Genomic DNA, 22658 nt, shown 5'->3' on the forward strand with positions numbered 1-22658 from the left:
TCTCCTCCTCTCTCCCTACAGTCTCGCCCTCCCTCTATGTTGTCCATCTTGCTCCTCTCTCCTCCTCTCTCCTCCTCTCTCCTCCTCTCTCCCTACAGTCTCCCCCTCCCTCTATGTTGTCCATCTTGCTCCTCTCTCCTCCTCTCTCCTCCTCTCTCCTCTTCTCTCCTCCTCTCTCCCTACAGTCTCCCCCTCCCTCTATGATGTCCATCTTGCTCCTCTCTCCTCCTCTCTCCTCCTCTGTCCCCCTCTCTCCTCCTCTCTCCTCCTCTCTCCCTACAGTCTCCCCCTCCCTCTATGTTGTCCATCTTGCTCCTCTCTCCTCCTCTCTCCTCCTCTCTCCCTACAGTCTCCCCCTCCCTCTATGTTGTCCATCTTGCTCCTCTCTCCTCCTCTCTCCTCCTCTCTCCTCCTGTCTCCTCCTTTCTCCTCCTCTGTCCCCCTCTCTCCTCCTCTCTCCTCCTCTCTCCTCCTCTCTCCCTACAGTCTCCCCCTCCCTCTATGTTGTCCATCTTGCTCCTCTCTCCTCCTCTCTCCTCATCTCTCCTCTTCTCTCCTCCTCTCTCCCTACAGTCTCCCCCTCCCTCTATGATGTCCATCTTTCTCCTCTCCTCCTCTCTCCTCTTCTCTCCTCCTCTCTCCCCCTCTGTCCTCCTCTCTCCTCCTCTCTCCTCCTCTCTCCCTACAGTCTGCCCTCCCTCCAAGATGTCCATCTTTCTCCTCTCCTTCTTTCTCCTCCTCTCTCCTCCTCTCTCCTTCCTCTATGATGTCCAACTTTCTCCTCTCCTCCTCTCTCCTCCTCTCTCCTCCCCTCTCCTCCTCTCTTCTTACAGTCTCCCCTCCCTCTATGATGTCCATCTTGCTCCTCTCTCCTCCTCTCTCCTCCTCTCTCCCCCTCTCTCCTCCTCTCTCCTCCTCTCTCCCTACAGTCTCCCCCTCCCTCTATGATGTCCATCTTTCTCCTCTCCTCCTCTCTCCTCCTCTCTCCTTACAGTCTCCCCTCCCTCTATGATGTCCATCTTGCTCCTCTCTCCTCCTCTCTCCTCCTCTCTCCTCCTCTCTCCTTACAGTCTCCCCTCCCTCTATGATGTCCATCTTGCTCCTCTCTCCTCCTCTCTCCTCCTCTCTCCTCCTTTCTCCTCCTCTCTCCTCCTCTCTCCTCCTCTCTCCCCCTCTCTCCTCCTCTCTCCTCTCTCCCTACAGTCTCCCCTCCCTCTATGATGTCCATCTTGCTCCTCTCTCCTCCTCTCTCCCCCTCTCTCCTCCTCTCTCCTCCTCTCTCCCCCTCTCTCCTCCTCTCTCCTCCTCTCTCCCCCTCTCTCCTCCTCTCTCCTCCTCTCTCCTCCTCTCTCCTCCTTTCTCCTCCTCTCTCCTCCTCTCTCCCCCTCTCTCCTCCTCTCCCTCCTCTCTCCCTACAGTCTCCCCTCCCTCTATTATGTCCATCTTTCTCCTCTCTCCTCCTCTCTCCTCCTCTCTCCCCCTCTCTCCCGCTCTCTCCTCTTCTCTCCTCCTCTCTCCCCACAGTCTCCCCCTCCCTCTATGATGTCCATATTTCTCCTCTCCTCCTCCTTTCTCCTTCTCTCTCCTCCTCTCTCCCTATTGCAGCTTCCTATTAAAGGTGTTGTTTATCTTTCTGTTTCAGTAGTTCAGAGCGTCAGTTGAGGACCATGTGGTGGATGAGAGACACGGTAACAGAGAGGACCCCAGTGAAACCACCGCTCTACTACAGGTACAAACCAATGGTTGACTTTTCTTCCCTTTTCTCTCTCACTCAGTCCATCTCTCTCCTTCCTTCTTTGTCTTTCTAGCTCTCTCCTCCACCCTCTCTCTCTTTCTTTCTTTCCTATCTCTCTTTTCTCTCTCTCTCTCTCTCTCTCTCTCTCTCTCTCTCTCTCTCTCTCTCTCCCCTCTCTCTCTCCCCCTCTCTCTCTCACTCTCTCTCGCTCCCCCACCCTCTCTCACGCTCGCTCTTGCTCTCTCTCCCCCACCCTCTCTCCCCCTCTCTCTCTCCCCCTCTCTCTCTCCCCCTCTCTCTCTCTCTCCTCCTCTCTCTCTCTCCCCCCAACCCTATCTCACTCTCTCTCTCCCCCACCCTCTCTCACTCTCTCTCTCTCCCTCTCTCCCCTTCTCTTTCTCTCTCCCCTCTCTCTCTCTCTCTGTCTCACTCTGTCTCTTTCTCCCCCACCCCCCTCTCTCTCCCTCACCCTCTCTCACTCTCTCTCTACCCCACCCTCTCTCTCTCCCTCTCTCTCCCCTTCTCTCTCTCTCCCCCGTCCCTCTGTTTCTCTCTCTCTCTCCCACCCTCTCTCTCACTCTCTCTCCCCCACCCTCTCTCTATCTCTCTCTCTCTCTCTCTCTCTCTCTCTCTCCCTCTCTCTCCCCTTCTCTCTCTCTCCCACCCTCTCTCTCACTCTCTCTCCCCCACCCTCTCTCATTCTCTCTCTCCCACCGTCTCTCCCTCTCTCTCTCTCTCTCTCTCTCTCTCTCTCTCCCACCCTCTCTCTCTCTCTCTCTCTCTCTCTCTCTCTCTCCCACCCTCTCTCTCTCTCTCTCTCTGTGACTCTTGACTTCTTCCCACTCAGTGACTTATGAGTAAACCAACTGTACAGTAACAGTGTGTGACTCAACATTATAAATACACGTGAGAGTTACACAACAGAAGAGGTGGGATACTTTCAAATAGTTTAGATATAATCTTATAATAATGTTGTGTTAATCATATTTCAACTGGTTAAAGGAGGCAGTAAGATTGAAAACAGAAAAATCATTAAAACTTTTCTGGGATCAGCGTTGTTTTAGTTACCTGAACTTTTTCCTTCTGTTGAATAAGACGGACAATTTCAAGCCCCTGTTGGAATTATACATTAGTTTTGATTCAGTGTCTGTATCATTGGATCAGTGGCTGATTCTCTCTCTCTCTCCCGCTCTCTTGCTCTGTCTCTCTCTCTCTGTTTCTCTCTCTCTCTGTCTCTCTCTGTCTCTCTGTCTCTCTCTCTGTATCTCTCTCTCTGTCTCTCTGTCTCTCTCTCTCTCTGTCTCTCTCTCTGTCTCTCTCTCTGTATCTCTGTCTCTCTCTGTCTCTCTGTCTCTCTCTCTCTCTCTCTGTCTCTCTCTCGCTCTCTCTCTTTTATTTTCTCTCTCACCTCAGTCACAGCTGAATCATGGGGAATGTGGAAAGTCAGAATGGTGACAGCGGTTTCTACGGAAACGAGAAAGGTCACCTGTCCCGAAAGCACATGTCCCGATCCCTCCGCCTCTCCACCAAGCATCAGCAGCAGAATCCCAGTCGACGCTCCCTCCGACCCTCGGCAGGAAAGTCGGAACATCGGAATTCCGAAGCCAGCACCCGCTCTTCCAGCACGCCCAGTATCCCACAATCCTTATTGGAGAACGGCCTGGAACCTTTTAACCAGACAGACGAGCTGGGGGAGTTTGGAATCAACCCTCATTGGACTGACCGCGTCGCCATGACGATGAGGCCTTCCGAGTCCTTCCCGCACGACGACGACCTCACCGGTGACCCCTCTTTAGCCACGCCCACTCCGGAAACCTCCGAGGTGGACACGATCGCTCTGGAACGCGAAGGAGCTGAGGAAGAAGGAGCGACGACGTACCCGGTAGAAGGGGACGACGCGGAGAGAGAGACAGACGGTGAGGTGCGGTACCTCCAGAGGGTGAACGAGGGACCGAGGGAAGAAGGAAGTTGTAAGAAGAAGAGGTCTAAATCAGCGGACATGTGGAGAGACGACAGTCAGGAGTTCTCTCTGTCAGATCTCAGCCAGGACCACCTCACCTCCACTGAAGAGATTATAGATGGAGGAGAGGAAGAGGAGGGGGAAGAGGAGGAAGAGGAGGAAGAGAGAGCCAGTTCCAGAGGAACAGCAGGTACGTGGACACACACACATAGTGCTGTGCCGTACATGACACCTTGTCAGATGGTACCTGTCATACAAATGACTGCTGGTGTCACGGTAACTGACTGTTAGTTAATTAACATAAACATATTTAGCATATCCCGGCCTCCATCCATACAAGCCTTTGAAAAGTCAAATACTATCTATTTAATATACGCCATCAAAATAAATCAAATTATTTATTTTTGTCAGGTTTAAAGAAACATTATTATATGAAGAAAAATGTATTTCAGAAAAATAGAATAGTATATTGTGTCAGTTCTACTTTATGTTATCTGACTAGCGAGCCAATGGTATATTTATTAGATATGTTTATACATTCATTGCTATTATTTTATATTATATAAATTTATAGTAAGAAAAATAAATCATTAATATAATATAATATATAATTGTATTTATGAGATATTTATTTTATATTATTTATTTATTATCTTTGAGAACGATACACACCTTATACAGCATACAGATTGACGCATGACGCGACTAAAGGATGATTTTGCAGAAGAAACGCTTCCTCTCTGTTCCTTGCCTCGGGCTGCACACGCTGTTCTCTCATCAAGTGATCATATTCTCTCCCGTCAGACTATTCTCAATGTAATCTGGTCTTTACTAATATGTGAAAGTAGTTTATATTTAAAAACGGTACATTACTAAAAATGGGCAGGAACAGGAACAGGAACAGGAACAGGGACAGGAACAGGAACAGGAACAGGAGCAGGAACAGGAGCAGGAACAGGAACAGGAACAGGAACAGGAGCAGGAACAGGAGCAGGAACAGGAACAGGAACAGGGGGGGGGAGACATGTCATCGTGTATACACTGGAATAGTGAATAGAGGCTGTGCTACCCAGCTATTTCCCTTTCAATCATTCATACAGGTAGGACACTAGGTGTTATATCAGAGCAGGTAGGATACCACCGTGTCATAGCAGAGCAGGTAGGAAACTACGGTGTCATATCAGAGCAGGTAGGAAACTACGGTGTCATATCAGAGCAGGTAGGATCCTATGGTGTCATAGCAGAGCAGGTAGGATCCTACGGTGTCATATCAGAGCAGGTAGGACACTACGGTGTCATAGCAGAGCAGGTAGGACACTACGGTGTCATAGCAGAGCAGGTAGGATCCTACAGTGTCATAGCAGAGCAGGTAGGATCCTACAGTGTCATAGCAGAGCAGGTAGGACACTACGGTGTCATAGCAGAGCAGGTAGGACACTACGGTGTCATAGCAGAGCAGGTAGGATCCTACAGTGTCATAGCAGAGCAGTGTGCTTCATAATAGCAGCTCAGAAGTAAATCTAGTAGCTTTAGGAAGCTGGGATCCTCCTCGTTTTAGGGCCGTCCGTCATATGCTGTAGCTAAAGGCAATGTTATTTATTTTCAATGACGGCCTACCGGGGAACAGTGGGTAGAACGACACATTTTTACCTTGTCAGCTCAGGGATTCGATCTAGCAACTTTTCAGTTACAAGCCCTACACTCTAACCACTAGGCTACCTGCCGCCCCTCCACTCTAACCACTAGGCTACCTGCCACCCCTCCACTCTAACCACTAGGCTACCTGCCTCCCCTCCACTCTAACCACAAGGCTACCTGCCACCTCTACACTCTAACCACTAGGCTACGCTGCCTCCCCTCCACTCTAACCACTAGGCTACCTGCCGCCCCTCCACTCTAACCACTAGGCTACCTGCCGCCCCTCCACTCTAACCACTAGACTACCCTGCCACCCCTCCACTCTAACCACTAGGCTACCTGCCGCCCCTACACTCTAACCACTAGGCTACCTGCCTCCCCTCCACTCTAACCACTAGGCTACCTGCCACCCCTCCACTCTAACCACTAGGCTACCTGCCGTCCCTCCACTCTAACCACTAGACTACCTGCCGCCTCTCCACTCTAACCACTAGGCTACCTGCCGTCCCTCCACTCTAACCACTAGGCTACCTGCCTCCCCTCCACTCTAACCACTAGGCTACCTGCCGCCCCTCCACTCTAACCACTAGGCTACCTGCCGCCCCTCCACTCTAACCACTAGGCTACCTGCCGGGACTCATTAATTATGCGGGAAAAAAACCTTGTACTAGGCTATTCAAAATTAAATAAAAATCTCTCTCTTTCCCCTCTCTCACCCTCTCTTTCTCCCCCCCTCTCTCTCTTCTCCCTCTCCCCCTCCCTCTCTCTCTCTCCCCCTCTCTCTCCCTAAGGTTCTGCAGAGAGAGCCTCATCACTAGACCACCTGTGTAGCGAGCGCAGCCAGCCGGTTCTGCGAGGAACACATAACCGCTACGCCAAGAACCACCGGGACGGGGAACTCACCGCCCACAGAGGAAGGGATGGAGAAGGGGATGAAGGGCTGATCTCGCCCCAGGAGGAGGAGGGAAGCGGGTACGGGGCGTTTACGCTGCCCTGTCGGAGGTCCCACTGTCTGTCTGAAGGTCTGTCAGGACACCAGGTGGTACCGTGTCCGACCTTCCAGGGTCGAAGGGCACAGACGACACAGGTGAGGAGGAAAAAACGGTCAAAATACAACAAAGAGGGTGGGGAACCAAGAAGGCACTATTGTAGCAAAACGACGTGCAACTGAGCAAACCCAGCTAGTGTGAGCATGGCTGCTAAGTGTGACGTGGTCTGCTATATGAACTAACTCTTCACCATCTTAGTGATGTGATCCCGAGTGGCGCAGTGGTCTAAGGCACTGCATTTCAGTGCCAGAGGCGCCACTACAGTCCCTGGTTCGAATTCTCTTTCTATCTCTCTGCCCCACCCTCTCTCTCTCCCCAATAATTGGTTCTTAACTGACCTGCCTAGTTAGATATTTTTTGTCTTTATCTGTACAGACTTGAAGGAATGGATGGGTAGAGGGAAGGGTGAGTGGGTGGATAAATGGAAGGATGGATGGATGGTAGAGGGAAGGGTGAGTGGGTGGATAAATGGAAGGATGGATGGATGGTAGAGGGAAGGGTGAGTGGGTGGATAAATGGAAGGATGGATGGATGGTAGAGGGAAGGGTGAGTGGGTGGATAAATGGAAGGATGGATGGGTAGGTAGAGGGAAGGGTGAGTGGGTGGATAAATGGAAGGATGGATGGGTAGGTAGAGGGAAGGGTGAGTGGGTGGATAAATGGAAGGATGGATGGATGGTAGAGGGAAGGGTGAGTGGGTGGATAAATGGAAGGATGGATGGGTAGGTAGAGGGAAGGGTGAGTGGGTGGATAAATGGAAGGATGGATGGATGGTAGAGGGAAGGGTGAGTGGGTGGATAAATGGAAGGATGGATGGGTAGGTAGAGGGAAGGGTGAGTGGGTGGATAAATGGAAGGATGGATGGGTAGGTAGAGGGAAGGGTGAGTGGGTGGATAAATGGAAGGATGGATGGGTAGGTAGAGGGAAGGGTGAGTGGGTGGATAAATGGAAGGATGGATGGGTAGGTAGAGGGAAGGGTGAGTGGGTGGATAAATGGAAGGATGGATGGGTAGGTAGAGGGAAGGGTGAGTGGGTGGATAAATGGAAGGATGGATGGGTAGGTAGAGGGAAGGGTGAGTGGGTGGATAAATGGAAGGATGGATGGGTAGGTAGAGGGAAGGGTGAGTGGGTGGATAAATGGAAGGATGGATGGGTAGGTAGAGGGAAGGGTGAGTGGGTGGATAAATGGAAGGATGGATGGATGGTAGAGGGAAGGGTGAGTGGGTGGATAAATGGAAGGATGGATGGGTAGGTAGAGGGAAGGGTGAGTGGGTGGATAAATGGAAGGATGGATGGATGGTAGAGGGAAGGGTGAGTGGGTGGATAAATGGAAGGATGGATGGGTAGGTAGAGGGAAGGGTGAGTGGGTGGATAAATGGAAGGATGGATGGGTAGGTAGAGGGAAGGGTGAGTGGGTGGATAAATGGAAGGATGGATGGGTAGGTAGAGGGAAGGGTGAGTGGGTGGATAAATGGAAGGATGGATGGGTAGGTAGAGGGAAGGGTGAGTGGGTGGATAAATGGAAGGATGGATGGGTAGGTAGAGGGAAGGGTGAGTGGGTGGATAAATGGAAGGATGGATGGGTAGGTAGAGGGAAGGGTGAGTGGGTGGATAAATGGAAGGATGGATGGGTAGGTAGAGGGAAGGGTGAGTGGTTACTTCCGGCGCCGACTTCCGGCGCCGACAGAGATGGCCGCCTCGCTTCGCGTTCCTAGGAAACTATGCAGTTTTTTGTTTTTTTACGTGTTATTTCTTACATTAGTACCCCAGGTCATCTTAGGTTTCATTACATACAGTCGAGAAGAACTACTGAATATAAGATCAGCATCAACTCACCATCAGTACGACCAAGAATATGTTTTTCGCGACGCGGATCCTGTGTTCTGCCTTACAAACAGGACAACGGAGTGGATCCTATGCAGCGACCCAAAAAAACGACTCCGAAAGAGAGGGAAACGAGGCGGTCTTCTGGTCAGACTCCGGAGACGGGCACAGCGCGCACCACTCCCTAGCATTCTTCTTGCCAATGTCCAGTCTCTTGACAACAAGGTTGATGAAATCCGAGCAAGGGTAGCATTCCAGAGGGACATCAGAGACTGTAACGTTCTTTGCTTCACGGAAACGTGGCTTACTGGAGAGACGCTATCCGAAGCGGTGCAGCCAACAGGTTTCTCCACGCATCGCGCAGACAGGAAAAAACATCTTTCTGGTAAAAAGAGGGGCGGGGGCGTATGCCTGATGACTAACGTGACATGGTGCGATGAAAGAAACATACAGGAACTCAAATCCTTCTGTTCACCTGATTTAGAATTCCTCACAATCAAATGTAGACCGCATTATCTACCAAGAGAATTCTCTTCGATTATAATCACAGCCGTATATATCCCCCCCCAAGCAGACACATCGATGGCTCTGAACGAACTTTATTTAACTCTCTGCAAACTGGAAACAATTTATCCGGAGGCTGCATTCATTGTAGCTGGGGATTTAACAAGGCTAATCTGAAAACAAGACTCCCCAAATTTTATCAGCATATCGATTGCGCAACCAGGGGAGGAAAGACCTTGGACCATTGTTACTCTAACTTCCGCGACGCATATAAGGCCCTGCCCCGCCCCCCTTTCGGAAAAGCTGACCACGACTCCATTTTGTTGATCCCTGCCTACAGACAGAAACTAAAACAAGAGGCTCCCACGCTGAGGTCTGTCCAACGCTGGTCCGACCAAGCTGACTCCACACTCCAAGACTGCTTCCATCACGTGGACTGGGAGATGTTTCGTATTGCGTCAGATAACAACATTGACGAATACGCTGATTCGGTGTGCGAGTTCATTAGAACGTGCGTTGAAGATGTCGTTCCCATAGCAACGATTAAAACATTCCCTAACCAGAAACCGTGGATTGATGGCAGCATTCGTGTGAAACTGAAAGCGCGAACCACTGCTTTTAATCAGGGCAAGGTGTCTGGTAACATGACCGAATACAAACAGTGCAGCTATTCCCTCCGCAAGGCTATCAAACAAGCTAAGCGCCAGTACAGAGACAAAGTAGAATCTCAATTCAACGGCTCAGACACAAGAGGCATGTGGCAGGGTCTACAGTCAATCACGGACTACAGGAAGAAACCCAGCCCAGTCACGGACCAGGATGTCTTGCTCCCAGGCAGACTAAATAACTTTTTTGCCCGCTTTGAGGACAATACAGTGCCACTGACACGACCTGCAACGAAAACATGCGGTCTCTCCTTCACTGCAGCCGAGGTGAGTAAGACATTTAAACGTGTTAACCCTCGCAAGGCTGCAGGCCCAGATGGCATCCCCAGCCGCGCCCTCAGAGCATGCGCAGACCAGCTGGCCGGTGTGTTTACGGACATATTCAATCAATCCCTATACCAGTCTGCTGTTCCCACATGCTTCAAGAAGGCCACCATTGTTCCTGTTCCCAAGAAAGCTAAGGTAACTGAGCTAAATGACTACCGCCCCGTAGCACTCACATCCGTCATCATGAAGTGCTTTGAGAGACTAGTCAAGGACCATATCACCTCCACCCTACCTGACACCCTAGACCCACTCCAATTTGCTTACCGCCCAAATAGGTCCACAGACGATGCAATCTCAACCACACTGCACACTGCCCTAACCCATCTGGACAAGAGGAATACCTATGTGAGAATGCTGTTCATCGACTACAGCTCGGCATTCAACACCATAGTACCCTCCAAGCTCGTCATCAAGCTCGAGACCCTGGGTCTCGACCCCGCCCTGTGCAACTGGGTACTGGACTTCCTGACGGGCCGCCCCCAGGTGGTGAGGGTAGGCAACAACATCTCCTCCCCGCTGATCCTCAACACTGGGGCCCCACAAGGTTGCGTTCTGAGCCCTCTCCTGTACTCCCTGTTCACCCACGACTGCGTGGCCACGCACGCCTCCAACTCAATCATCAAGTTTGCGGACGACACAACAGTGGTAGGCTTGATTACCAACAACGATGAGACGGCCTACAGGGAGGAGGTGAGGGCCCTCGGAGTGTGGTGTCAGGAAAACAACCTCACACTCAACGTCAACAAAACTAAGGAGATGATTGTGGACTTCAGGAAACAGCAGAGGGAACACCCCCCTATCCACATCGATGGAACAGTAGTGGAGAGGGTAGCAAGTTTTAAGTTCCTCGGCATACACATCACAGACAAACTGAATTGGTCCACTCACACAGACAGCATCGTGAAGAAGGCGCAGCAGCGCCTCTTCAACCTCAGGAGGCTGAAGAAATTCGGCTTGTCACCAAAAGCACTCACAAACTTCTACAGATGCACAATCGAGAGCATCCTGGCGGGCTGTATCACCGCCTGGTATGGCAACTGCACCGCCCTCAACCGTAAGGCTCTCCAGAGGGTAGTGAGGTCTGCACAACGCATCACCGGGGGCAAACTACCTGCCCTCCAGGACACCTACACCACCCGATGTCACAGGAAGGCCATAAAGATCATCAAGGACATCAACCACCCGAGCCACTGCCTGTTCACCCCGCTATCATCCAGAAGGCGAGGTCAGTACAGGTGCATCAAAGCTGGGACCGAGAGACTGAAAAACAGCTTCTATCTCAAGGCCATCAGACTGTTAAACAGCCACCACTAACACTGAGTGGCTGCTGCCAACACACTGACACTGACTCAACTCCAGCCACTTTTATAATGGGAATTGATGGGAAATGATGTAAATATATCACTAGCCACTTTAAACAATGCTACCTTATATAAATGTTACTTACCCTACATTATTCATCTCATATGCATACGTATATACTGTACTCTATATCATCGACGGTATCCTTATGTAATACATGTATCACTAGCCACTTTATACTATACTATGCCACTTTGTTTACATACTCATCTCATTTGTACATACTGTACCCGATACCATCTACTGTATCTTGCCTATGCTGCTCTGTACCATCACTCATTCATATATCCTTATGTACATATTCTTTATCCCCTTACACTGTGTACAAGACAGTAGTTTTGGAATTGTTAGTTAGATTACTTGTTATTACTGCATCGTCGGAACTAGAAGCACAAGCATTTCGCTACACTCGCATTAACATCTGCTAACCATGTGTATGTGACAAATAAATTTAATTTGGGTGGATAAATGGAAGGATGGATGGGTAGGTAGAGGGAAGGGTGAGTGGGTGGATAAATGGAAGGATGGATGGATGGTAGAGGGAAGGGTGAGTGGGTGGATAAATGGAAGGATGGATGGGTAGGTAGAGGGAAGGGTGAGTGGGTGGATAAATGGAAGGATGGATGGGTAGGTAGAGGGAAGGGTGAGTGGGTGGATAAATGGAAGGATGGATGGATGGTAGAGGGAAGGGTGAGTGGGTGGATAAATGGAAGGATGGATGGGTAGGTAGAGGGAAGGGTGAGTGGGTGGATAAATGGAAGGATGGATGGATGGTAGAGGGAAGGGTGAGTGGGTGGATAAATGGAAGGATGGATGGGTAGGTAGAGGGAAGGGTGAGTGGGTGGATAAATGGAAGGATGGATGGGTAGGTAGAGGGAAGGGTGAGTGGGTGGATAAATGGAAGGATGGATGGGTAGGTAGAGGGAAGGGTGAGTGGGTGGATAAATGGAAGGATGGATGGGTAGGTAGAGGGAAGGGTGAGTGGGTGGATAAATGGAAGGATGGATGGATGGTAGAGGGAAGGGTGAGTGGGTGGATAAATGGAAGGATGGATGGGTAGGTAGAGGGAAGGGTGAGTGGGTGGATAAATGGAAGGATGGATGGGTAGGTAGAGGGAAGGGTGAGTGGGTGGATAAATGGAAGGATGGATGGGTAGGTAGAGGGAAGGGTGAGTGGGTGGATAAATGGAAGGATGGATGGGTAGGTAGAGGGAAGGGTGAGTGGGTGGATAAATGGAAGGATGGATGGGTAGGTAGAGGGAAGGGTGAGTGGGTGGATAAATGGAAGGATGGATGGGTAGGTAGAGGGAAGGGTGGAGTGGGTGGATAAATGGAAGGATGGATGGGTAGGTAGAGGGTAGGGTGAGTGGGTGGATAAATGGAAGGATGGATGGGTAGGTAGAGGGAAGGGTGAGTGGGTGGATAAATGGAAGGATGGATGGGTAGGTAGAGGGAAGGGTGAGTGGGTGGATAAATGGAAGGATGGATGGATGGTAGAGGGAAGGGTGAGTGGGTGGATAAATGGAAGGATGGATGGGTAGGTAGAGGGAAGGGTGAGTGGGTGGATAAATGGAAGGATGGATGGGTAGGTAGAGGGAAGGGTGAGTGGGTGGATAAATGGAAGGATGGATGGGTAGGTAGAGGGAAGGGTGAGTGGGTGGATAAATGGAAGGATGGATGGGTAGGTAGAGGGAAGGGTGAGTGGGTGGATAAATGGAAGGATGGATGGATGGTAGAGGGAAGGGTGAGTGGGTGGATAAATGGAAGGATGGATGGGTAGGTAGAGGGAAGGGTGAGTGGGTGGATAAATGGAAGGATGGATGGGTAGGTAGAGGGAAGGGTGAGTGGGTGGATAAATGGAAGGATGGATGGGTAGGTAGAGGGAAGGGTGAGTGGGTGGATAAATGGAAGGATGGATGGATAGATATATGTCAAGTTGATAGATACATATGTATACTTTGAAAGGAAGTGTGTCCACAATAAAGGAAGACGAGTTGGTGTGTGTGTGTGTGTGTGTGTGTGTGTGTGTGTGTGTGTGTGTGTGTGCGTGCGTGCGTTTGTGCGTGTGCGCGTGCTCGTGCGTGCGTGTGTGTGTGTGTGTGTATATATATATATATATATGTAGACAGGGAGAGACAAACATCCTATAACAACAACTAACAACATGCTCCAGTTGACAGAATCCTTAGCAACCTGGAAGAGGGGAGCCGCACATACACACACAAAAACACACACACGCACACGCGCACACACGCACGCGCGCACGCACGCACACACACACACACTCTGAGCAGCCTGGTAGAGTGGAACATACACTGACACAACTTAAGTGCTCATTATGTATGCGAGCAGCGAGACGGAGGCGGAGTTACGGAGGATAAAAATAGACAGAAGACAAAGAGAGAGAAGTAGATCAGAGTGAGAGATCAGAGTGAGAGATCAGAGTGAGAGAACAGAGTGAGAGAACAGAGTGAGAGATCAGAGTGAGAGATCAGAGTGAGAGTACAGAATGAGACATCAGAATGAGAGATCAGAGTGAGATATCAGAGTGAGAGATCAGAATGAGAGATCAGAGTGAGATATCAGAGTGAGAGATCAGAGTGAGAGATCAGAGTGAGAGATCAGAGTGAGAGATCAGAGTGAGAGATCAGAGTGAGAGTTTAGAATGAGAGAACAGAGTGAGAGATCAGAGTGAGAGAACAGAATGAGAGAACAGAGTGAGAGATCAGAGTGAGAGATCAGAATGAGAGAACAGAATGAGAAAACAGAGTGAGAGATCAGAGTGAGAGATCAGAGTGAGAGAACAGAATGAGAGATCAGAGTGAGAGATCAGAGTGAGAGAACAGAATGAGAGATCAGAGTGAGAGAAAAGGGTGAAAGAACAGATTAAGAGAACAGAATGAGAGATCAGACTGAGAGAACAGAATGAGAGATCAGAGTGAGAGATCAGAATGAGAGATCAGAGAGAGAACAGAATGAGAGATAAGAGTGAGAAATCAGAGAGAGAACAGAATGAGAGATAAGAGTGAGAGAACAGAATGAGAGATCAGAGAGAGAGAACAGAATGAGAGATCAGAGTGAGAGAAAAGAGTGAGAGAACTCTCTCTCTCCTCTCTCTCTCTCTCTCTCTCTCTCTCTCTCTCACTCAAATCAATTCATTTCAATTCAATTCAATTCAAGGGGCTTTATTGGCATGGGAAACATATGATAACATTGCCAAAGCAAGTGAAGTAGATAATATACACAAGTGAAATAAACAATAAAAATGTACAGTAAACATTACACATACAGAAGTTTCAAAACAATAAAGACATTACAAATGTCATATTATATATATATACAGTGTTGTACCGATGTACAAATGGTTAAAGTATAAAAGGGAAAATAAATAAGCATAAATATGGGATGTATTTACAATGGTGTTTGTTCTTCACTGGTTGACCTTTTCTTGTGGCAACAGGTCACAAATCTTGCTGCTGTGATGGCACACTGTGGTATTTCACCCAGTAGATATGGGAGTTTATCAAAATCGGGTTTGTTTTCGAATTCTTTGTGGATCTGTGTAATCTGAGGGAAATATGTGTCTCTAATATGGTCATACATTGGGCAGGAGGTTAGGAAGTGCAGCTCAGTTTCCACCTCATTTTGTGGGCAGTGAGCACATAGCCTGTCTTCTCTTGAGAGCCATTACTGACTATGCAGCCTTTCTCAATAGCAAGGCTATGCTCACTGAGTCTGTACATAGTCAAAGCTTTCCTTAAGTTTGGGTCAGTTACAGTGGTCAGGTATTCTGCCACTGTGTACTCTCTGTTAATGTCCAAATAGCATTCTAGTTTGCTCTGTTTTTTTGTTAATTCTTTCCAATGTGTGAAGTAATTATCTTTTTGTTTTCTCATGATTTGATTGGTTCTGATTGGGTTGCTGTGCTGGAGAAAAGCAGGCTGGCCTGGGGCTCTGTTCACAAGTACAAACAGAGAGAGCCTGTGGGTGTGTTTGTGCTTGTGAACAGAGCCCCAGGCCAGTCTGCTTAGGGGACTCTTCTCCAGGTTCATCTCTCGGTAGGTTATGACTTTGTTATGGAAGGTTTGGGAACCGCTTCCTTTTAGGTAGTTGTAGAATTTAACGTCTCTTTTCTGGATTTTGATAATTAGTGGGTATCGGCCTAATTCTGCTCTGCATGCATTATTTGGTGTTCTACGTTGTACACTGAGGATATTTTTGCAGAATTCTCAATTTGGTGTTTGTCCCATTTTGTGAAGTCTTGCTTGTTGAGCGGACCCCAGACCTCACAACCATAAAGGGCAATGGGTTCTATAACTGATTCAAGTATTTTTTTGCCAGATCCTAATTGGTATGTTGAATTTTATGTTCCTTTTGATGGCATAGAAGACCCTTTTTGCCTTGTCTCAGATCGTTCACATTTTTGTGGAAGTTACCTGTGGCGCTGATGTTTAGGCCAAGGTATGTATAGTTTTTTGTGTGCTCTAGGGCAATGGTGTCTAGATGAAATTTGTATTTGTGGTCCTGGTGACTGGACTTTTTTTGGAACACCATTATTTTGGTCTTACTGAGATTTACTGTCAGGGCCCAGCTCTGGCAGAATCTGTGCAGAATATCTAGGTGCTGCTGTAGGCCCTCCATGGTTGGGGATAGAAGCACCAGATCATCAGCAAACAGTAGACTGTTGACTTCAGATTCTATTAGGGTGAAGCCGGGTAATGCAGACTTTTCTAGTGCCCTTAATAATTTGTTGATATATAAGTTGAAGAGGGTGGGGCTTAAGCTGCATCCCTGTCTCACCCCACGGCCCTGTGGGAAGAAATGTGTGTGTTTTTTTGCCTATTTTAACCACACACTTGTTGTTTGTGTACATGGATTTTATAATGCCGTACGTTTTACCCCAAACACCACTTTCCATTCATTCGTATAGCAGACCCTCATGCCAAATTGAGTCGAGTGCCTTTTTTGAAATTAACAAAGCATGAGAAGACTTTGCCTTTGTGTTGTTTATTTGTCAATTAGGGTGTGCAGGATGAATACGTGGTCTGTTTTACAGTAATTTGGTAAAAATTACTGTACTGACATTTGCTCAGTACATTGTTTTCACTGAGGAAATGTACGAGTCTGCTGTTAATCATAATGCAGAGGATTTTCCCAAGGTTACTGTTGACGCATATTCCACTGTAGTTATTGGGGTCAAATTTGTCTCCACTTTTGTGGATTGGGGTGATCACTCTTTGGTTCCAAATATTGGGGAAGATGCCAGAGCTGAGGATAATGTTAAAGCGTTTTAGTATAGCCAATTGGAATTTGTTGTCTGTATATTTGATCATTTCATTGAGGATACGATCAACACCACAGGCCTTTTTGGGTTGGAGGGTTTGTATTTTGTCCTGTAGTTCAATGTAATTGGAGAATACAGTGGGTTCTGGTAGTCTTTAATAGTTGATTCTAAGATATGTATTTGATCATGTATATGTTTTTGCTATTTGTTCTTTGTTGTAGAGCCAAAAAGATTGGAGAAGTGGTTTACACATACATCTCCATTTTGGATAGATAATTCTTCGTGTTGTTGTTTGTTTAGTGTTTTCCAATTTTCCCAGAAGTGGTTAGAGTCTATGGATTCTTCAATTGCATTGAGCTGATTTCTGACATGCAGTTCCTTCTTTTTCCGTAGTGTATTTCTGTATTGTTTTAGTGATTCACCATAGTGAAGGCGTAGACTCAGGTTTTCCGGGTCTCTATGTTTTTGGTTTTCAGGTTTCTCAACTTCTTTCTTAGATTTTTGCATTCTTCATCAAACCATTTGTCATTGTTGTTAATTTTCTTTGGTTTTCTATTTGAGATTTTTAGATTTGATAGGGAAGCTGAGAGGTCAAATATACTGTTGAGATTTTCTACTGACAAGTTTACACCTTCACTATTACAGTGGAACGTTTTACCCAGGAAATTGTCTAGAAGGGATTGAATTTGTAGTTGCCTACTTGTTTTTTGGTAGGTTTCAAAACTACATTTCTTCCATCTGTAGCATTTCTTAATGTTACTCAGTTCCTTTGTCTTTGATGCCTCATGGTTGAGTATTGCTCTGTTCAAGGAGACGGATTTACATGTGATCTGATGTCACATGGGGGTGTCACAGTCAGTGGGCTGACTGTGAACGCTCTGAGAGACTCTGGGTTGAGGTCAGTGATAAAGTAGTCTACAGTACTACTGCCAAGAGCTGAGCTATAGGTGTACCTACCATAGGAGTCCCCTCGAAGCCTACCATTGACTATGTACATACCCAGCATGCCACAGAGCTGCAGGAGTTGTGACCCATTTTTGTTGGTTATGTTGTCATAGTTGTGCCTAGGGGGGTATATGGGGGAGGGAAAGCGGTCACCTCCAGGTAGTTGTTTATCCCCCTGTGTGCTGAGGGTGTCAGGTTCTTGTCCGGTTCTGGCATTTAGGTCGCCACAGACTAGTACATGTCCCTGGGCCTGGAAATGATTGATTTCCCCCTCTAGGATGGAGAAGCTGTCTTCATTGAAGTATGGGGATTCTAGTGGGGGGATATAGGTAGCACACAGGAGGACATTTTTCTCTGTTAAGATAATTTCCTTTTGAATTTCTAGCCAAATGTAAAATGTTCCTGTTTTGATTAATTTAATGGAGTGATTTAGGTATGTTCTATACCAAATTAGCATACCCCCTGAGTCCCTTCCCTGTTTCACACCTGGTAGTTTGGTGGATGGGACTACCAGCTCTCTGTAACCTAGAGGGCAACCAGTGGGTCCGTCTCCTCTATACCAGGTTTCTTGCAGGATGACAATGTCTGTATTACCGATTTCTTTGGTGAAATCCGGGTTCCTGCTCTTTAGGCCAAAGGCAGATGACCTCTGACCTTGGATATTCCAGGATCTCTCATGTATAACAGTAATGATTGGAAGGTGATTATCTCTCAGAACCCCAAGGCCGTTGTTATGTTAGTGAGATGAAGACTGAGGGACTGTGCTATACTGCTACCGTCTACTGCATCCCTGCATCCCAAATGACACCCTATTCCCTGCAAAGTAGTACACTATATAGGGAATAGGGTGCCATAGGGTTCTGGTCTAAAGTAGTGCATTATATATAGGGAATAGGGTGCCATAGGGTTCTGGTCTAAAGTAGTGCATTATATATAGGGAATAGGGTGCCATAGGGTTCTGGTCTAAAGTAGTGCATTATATATAGGGAATAGGGTGCCATAGGGCTCTGGACTAAAGTAGTGCACTATATAGGGAATACATTGTAATTTGGGACAGACAATACATCTAAGGTTGCTGTGTTTGCTGAATTACTTTGGAGACAAATTTCCCAATTCAAGGTTTGCATGTATCCCTCTGGTGTCTGAGTTGACATATTTTAAGAAATGCCATTGGTTTGTGGAGAAAACATTTAAGCTCTTTGATAGGCTGATGAGGAATTTGTTACAGGAAATAGTCACTGCCACCTGGTGTGGTTAGCATAGGGCTAACATGTGCCATGTTATCGGATGGGACCAGCTACAATGTAGCGTTCTCTCACGTGACACCATATCATGGGGCGGCAGGGTAGCCTAGTGGTTAGAGCGTTGGACTAGTAACCGGAAGGTTGCGAGTTCAAACCCCCGAGCTGACAAGGTACAAATCTGTCGTTCTGCCCCTGAACAGGCAGTTAACCCACTGTTCCCAGGCCGTCATTGAAAATAAGAATTTGTTCTTAACTGACTTGCCTGGTTAAATAAAGGTAAAATAAAATAAAAAATAAATAAAATCAATGATTTTAATTGTCTGATGTTTAAACTTAATCTTTATCAGCTTTAATATAGCAGATAAATCGTGGCTTCTATCAATGTAACTATTCTGCATCATTTCCATTCACCCATATATATTTTTGGGGGGTAAATATATGTATTATTTAAAATGGATATTTTTTAAATATATTTTCTTTATTATTTACATATTTACATATGGAATCATGTGGTAAGCAAAAAAGTGTTCAACAAATCAAATATATTATATTTGAGATTCTTAAAAGTCGCCACCCTTTTGCCTTGATGACAGCTTTGAACACTCTTGGCATTCTACCACACCTGATTCTACTATTCAAGTTGTTGATGAACAGCTGAGGTCTTGATGAACAGCTGAGAACCGGATGAACAGCAGAGGTCTTGATGAACAGCTGAGGTCTTGATGAACAGCCGAGAACCGGATGAACAGCTGAGGTCTTGATGAACAGCTGAGGTCCTGATGAACAGCTGAGAACCGGATGAACAGCTGAGGTCTTGATGAACAGCTGAGGTCTTGATGAACAGCTGAGGTCCTGATGAACAGCTGAGAACCGGATGAACAGCTGAGGTCTTTGATGAACAGTTGAGGTCTTGATGAACAGCTGAGGTCCTGATGAACAGCTGAGAACCAGATGAACAGCTAAGGTCTTGATGAACAGCTGAGGTCTTGATGAACAGCTGAGGTCCTGATGAACAGCTGAGAACCGGATGAACAGCTGAGGTCTTGATGAACAGCTGAGGTCTTGATGAACAGCTGAGGTCTCGATGAACAGTTGAGATCTTGATGAACAGCTGAGGTCTTGATGAACTGCTGAGGTCTTGATGAACAGCTGAGGTCTTTATGAACAGTTGAGATCTTGATGAACAGCTGAGGTCTTGATGAACAGCGGAGGTCTTGATGAACAGCTGAGATCCGGATGAACAGCTGAGGTCTTGATGAACAGCTGAGGTCTTGATGAACAGCTGAGGTCTTGGTGAACAGCTGCGGTCTTGATGAACAGCTGAGGTCTTGATGAACAGCTGAGTAAGCACGGGGCTTCAACAAAACAATAACACATAACCCTGTGGCTCGTCAATAGCCATTTGGTTATCTCCTGATACAAACACTGTGACAATTGACAAACTGATGAACACACAAAGTCATAAGACAAGTACAAAACACTTTTTTAGAAAGATACAGTATTTGCAAATCAGACTATGGACAGGTGCTCTGAGTCCTTTAGTTACAAATGTCATTGGTAATGCTGGACAGCGCTGTCCAACTTCAGTAAAAGAGCACACATTCCCACATATTCCCACCAGCTCGATTCAGTCTTACGTAGCAACATTTGAAATTGTGTGGTTTTTTTTTAAAATACGTTGGATAAAACTAGACAGAACTAGAAAATGGTTTATCATACACTACAGTTGAGGAACCATGGGAAAGTAATTATGCTTTGATAGTTGATAAACTTGTAACCCCACTTTTGAGAAAATGGCCTTTGAATGTATTGGCACACCTACTGGAGAGCTCTTCTTTGTCTATACCCATTCAGCATTGTTTACACCCTCCTAAGCCTGAGCCCCACCCATCTCTTTAAGGATTCACATGTGAGGTCATGTGCTCAACAGAGTGTAGTGTAGTAGTGTAGTAAACAACCAAATATTTCAAGACTAAAGTCTGGTTTAAACTACGTCAATCGACATGTCAGTAGAAAGTCGTCGCAGTGACATCATGAGCATTCTATTGTCGTCCGACATCAAACTTGTCGTTGTCGTCATGACAAAAGCATAAACACAAAAAAAACATCACAAAAATGACAACAGCAAATAGCACATCTCATGTATTTTAACACCAATAATCCCATCCGTTTAAAAAATGTATTTAGTATGTGTAGGTAGGTGTAGGTATGTACGGCAGGACCAAATCAGAGACATAGGTAGGAGCAAGCCCATGTAATGCTTTGTAGGTTAGCAGTAAAACCTTGAAATCAGCCTTTGCCTTGACAGGAAGCCAGTGTAGGGAGGCTAGCACTGGAGTAATATGATACATTTTTTGGTTCTAGTCAGGATTCTAGCAGCCGTATTTAGCACTAACTGAAGTTTATTTAGTGCTTTATCCGGGTAGCTGGAAAGTAGAGCATTGAAGTAGTCTAACCTAGAAGTGACAAAAGCATGGATTAATTTTTCTGCATCATTTTTGAACAGAAAGTTTCTGATTTTTGCAATGTTACGTAGATGGAAAAAAGCTGTCCTTGAAATGGTCTTCATATGTTCGTCAAAAGAGAGATCAAATCAAATCAAATTTATTTATATAGCCCTTCGTACATCAGCTGATATCTCAAAGTGCTGTACAGAAACCCAGCCTAAAACCCCAAACAGCAAGCAATGCAGGTGTAGAAGCACGGTGGCTAGGAAAAACTCCCTAGAAAGGCCAAAACCTAGGAAGAAACCTAGAGAGGAACCAGGCTATGTGGGGTGGCCAGTCCTCTTCTGGCTGTGCCGGGTGGAGATTATAACAGAACATGGTCAAGATGTTCAAATGTTCATAAATGACCAGCATGGTCGAATAATAATAAGGCAGAACAGTTGAAACTGGGTTGAATCAGGGTCCAGAGTAACGCCGAGGTCCTTCACAGTTTTATTTGAGACCACTGCATCTCAGGGCATTTCATTGCTATAGTTGTCACTACAGACCCTGGTTCGATTCCAGGCTGTATCACAACCGGCTGTGATTGGGAGTCCTATATGGGGTGGGGCACAATTGGGCCAGCATCATCCGGGTAAGGGTTCGGCTAGGGGGTAGAACTTCATTGTAAATAATATTTTTTCCTTTACTGACTTGCCTCGTTTAAATAAAGGTTCAATTTAGTTTAAATAAAGGTTAATAAAGGTTAAATTAAGTTTAAATAAAGGTTAAATAAAGGTTAAATTAAGTTTAAATAAAGGTTAAATAAAGGTTGAATAAATGTTAAATAAAGGTAAAAAAAAAAAGGTTGAATGAAGTTTATATAAAGGTTAATACAGGTTAAATTAAGTTTAAATAAAGGTTAAAAAAAAGGTTGAATGAAGTTTATATAAAGGTTAAATAAAGGTTGAATAAATGTTAAATAAAGGTTAAAAAAAAGGTTGAATGAAGTTTAAATAAATTAAAAACTACAGAAGGTGTACAGTGAAATGGAGAAGGCAAAACAACACATTCTGATAAGATTTGTTTTTTTAAATGTTTTTAAAAATATTTGTATGTGGCGCCTGAAAAGGAGAAATGTTTACAACATTTGTACTGTATGGATGACGTGCTGATGAAAGACAAGGAAATAAACGCCTTCCTTGAGAGTTTGAGAGCTGGTCGTTCCACCGTTCTCTCCTCCGTAGTAGCTCTAACCCATCTCTATCCCAGCTCTATCCCAGCTCTATCCCAGCTCTAACCCATCTCTATCCCAGCTCTATCCCAGCTCTATCCCATCTCTATCCCAGCTCTAACCCATCTCTATCCCAGCTCTAACCCATCTCTATCCCAGCTCTATCCCAGCTCTATCCCATCTCTATCCCAGCTCTATCCCAGCTCTAACCCATCTCTATCCCATCTCTATCCCAGCTCTAACCCATCTCTATCCCAGCTCTATCCCAGCTCTAACCCAGCTCTATCCCCAGCTCTATCCCAGCTCTATCCCAGCTCTATCCCAGCTCTAACCCAGCTCTATCCCCAGCTCTATCCCAGCTCTATCCCAGCTCTATCCCAGCTCTATCCCAGCTCTAACCCAGCTCTAACCCATCTCTAACCCATCTCTAACCCATCTCTATCCCATCTCTATCCCATCTCTA

The 22658-nt window shown here is 46.6% G+C and overlaps 1 protein-coding gene across 1 annotated transcript in view; it reads left to right on the plus strand.

Moving 5' to 3' along the window:
• The window catches only part of LOC139388131 (rho guanine nucleotide exchange factor TIAM1-like), a 182737-nt gene that overhangs the window by 45844 nt on the left and 114235 nt on the right, over window positions 1-22658 (plus strand). Inside the window, exons 2-4 of the mRNA XM_071134712.1 lie at window positions 1643-1729; window positions 3149-3885; window positions 6125-6420. Of these exons, the coding sequence (XP_070990813.1) occupies window positions 3162-3885; window positions 6125-6420 (1020 nt within the window). The 5' untranslated portion in view covers window positions 1643-1729; window positions 3149-3161. The remainder of the gene's footprint in view (window positions 1-1642; window positions 1730-3148; window positions 3886-6124; window positions 6421-22658) is intronic.

This window comes from Oncorhynchus clarkii, chromosome 29, assembly GCF_045791955.1.
Source record: "Oncorhynchus clarkii lewisi isolate Uvic-CL-2024 chromosome 29, UVic_Ocla_1.0, whole genome shotgun sequence".
Taxonomy (NCBI): domain Eukaryota; kingdom Metazoa; phylum Chordata; class Actinopteri; order Salmoniformes; family Salmonidae; genus Oncorhynchus; species Oncorhynchus clarkii.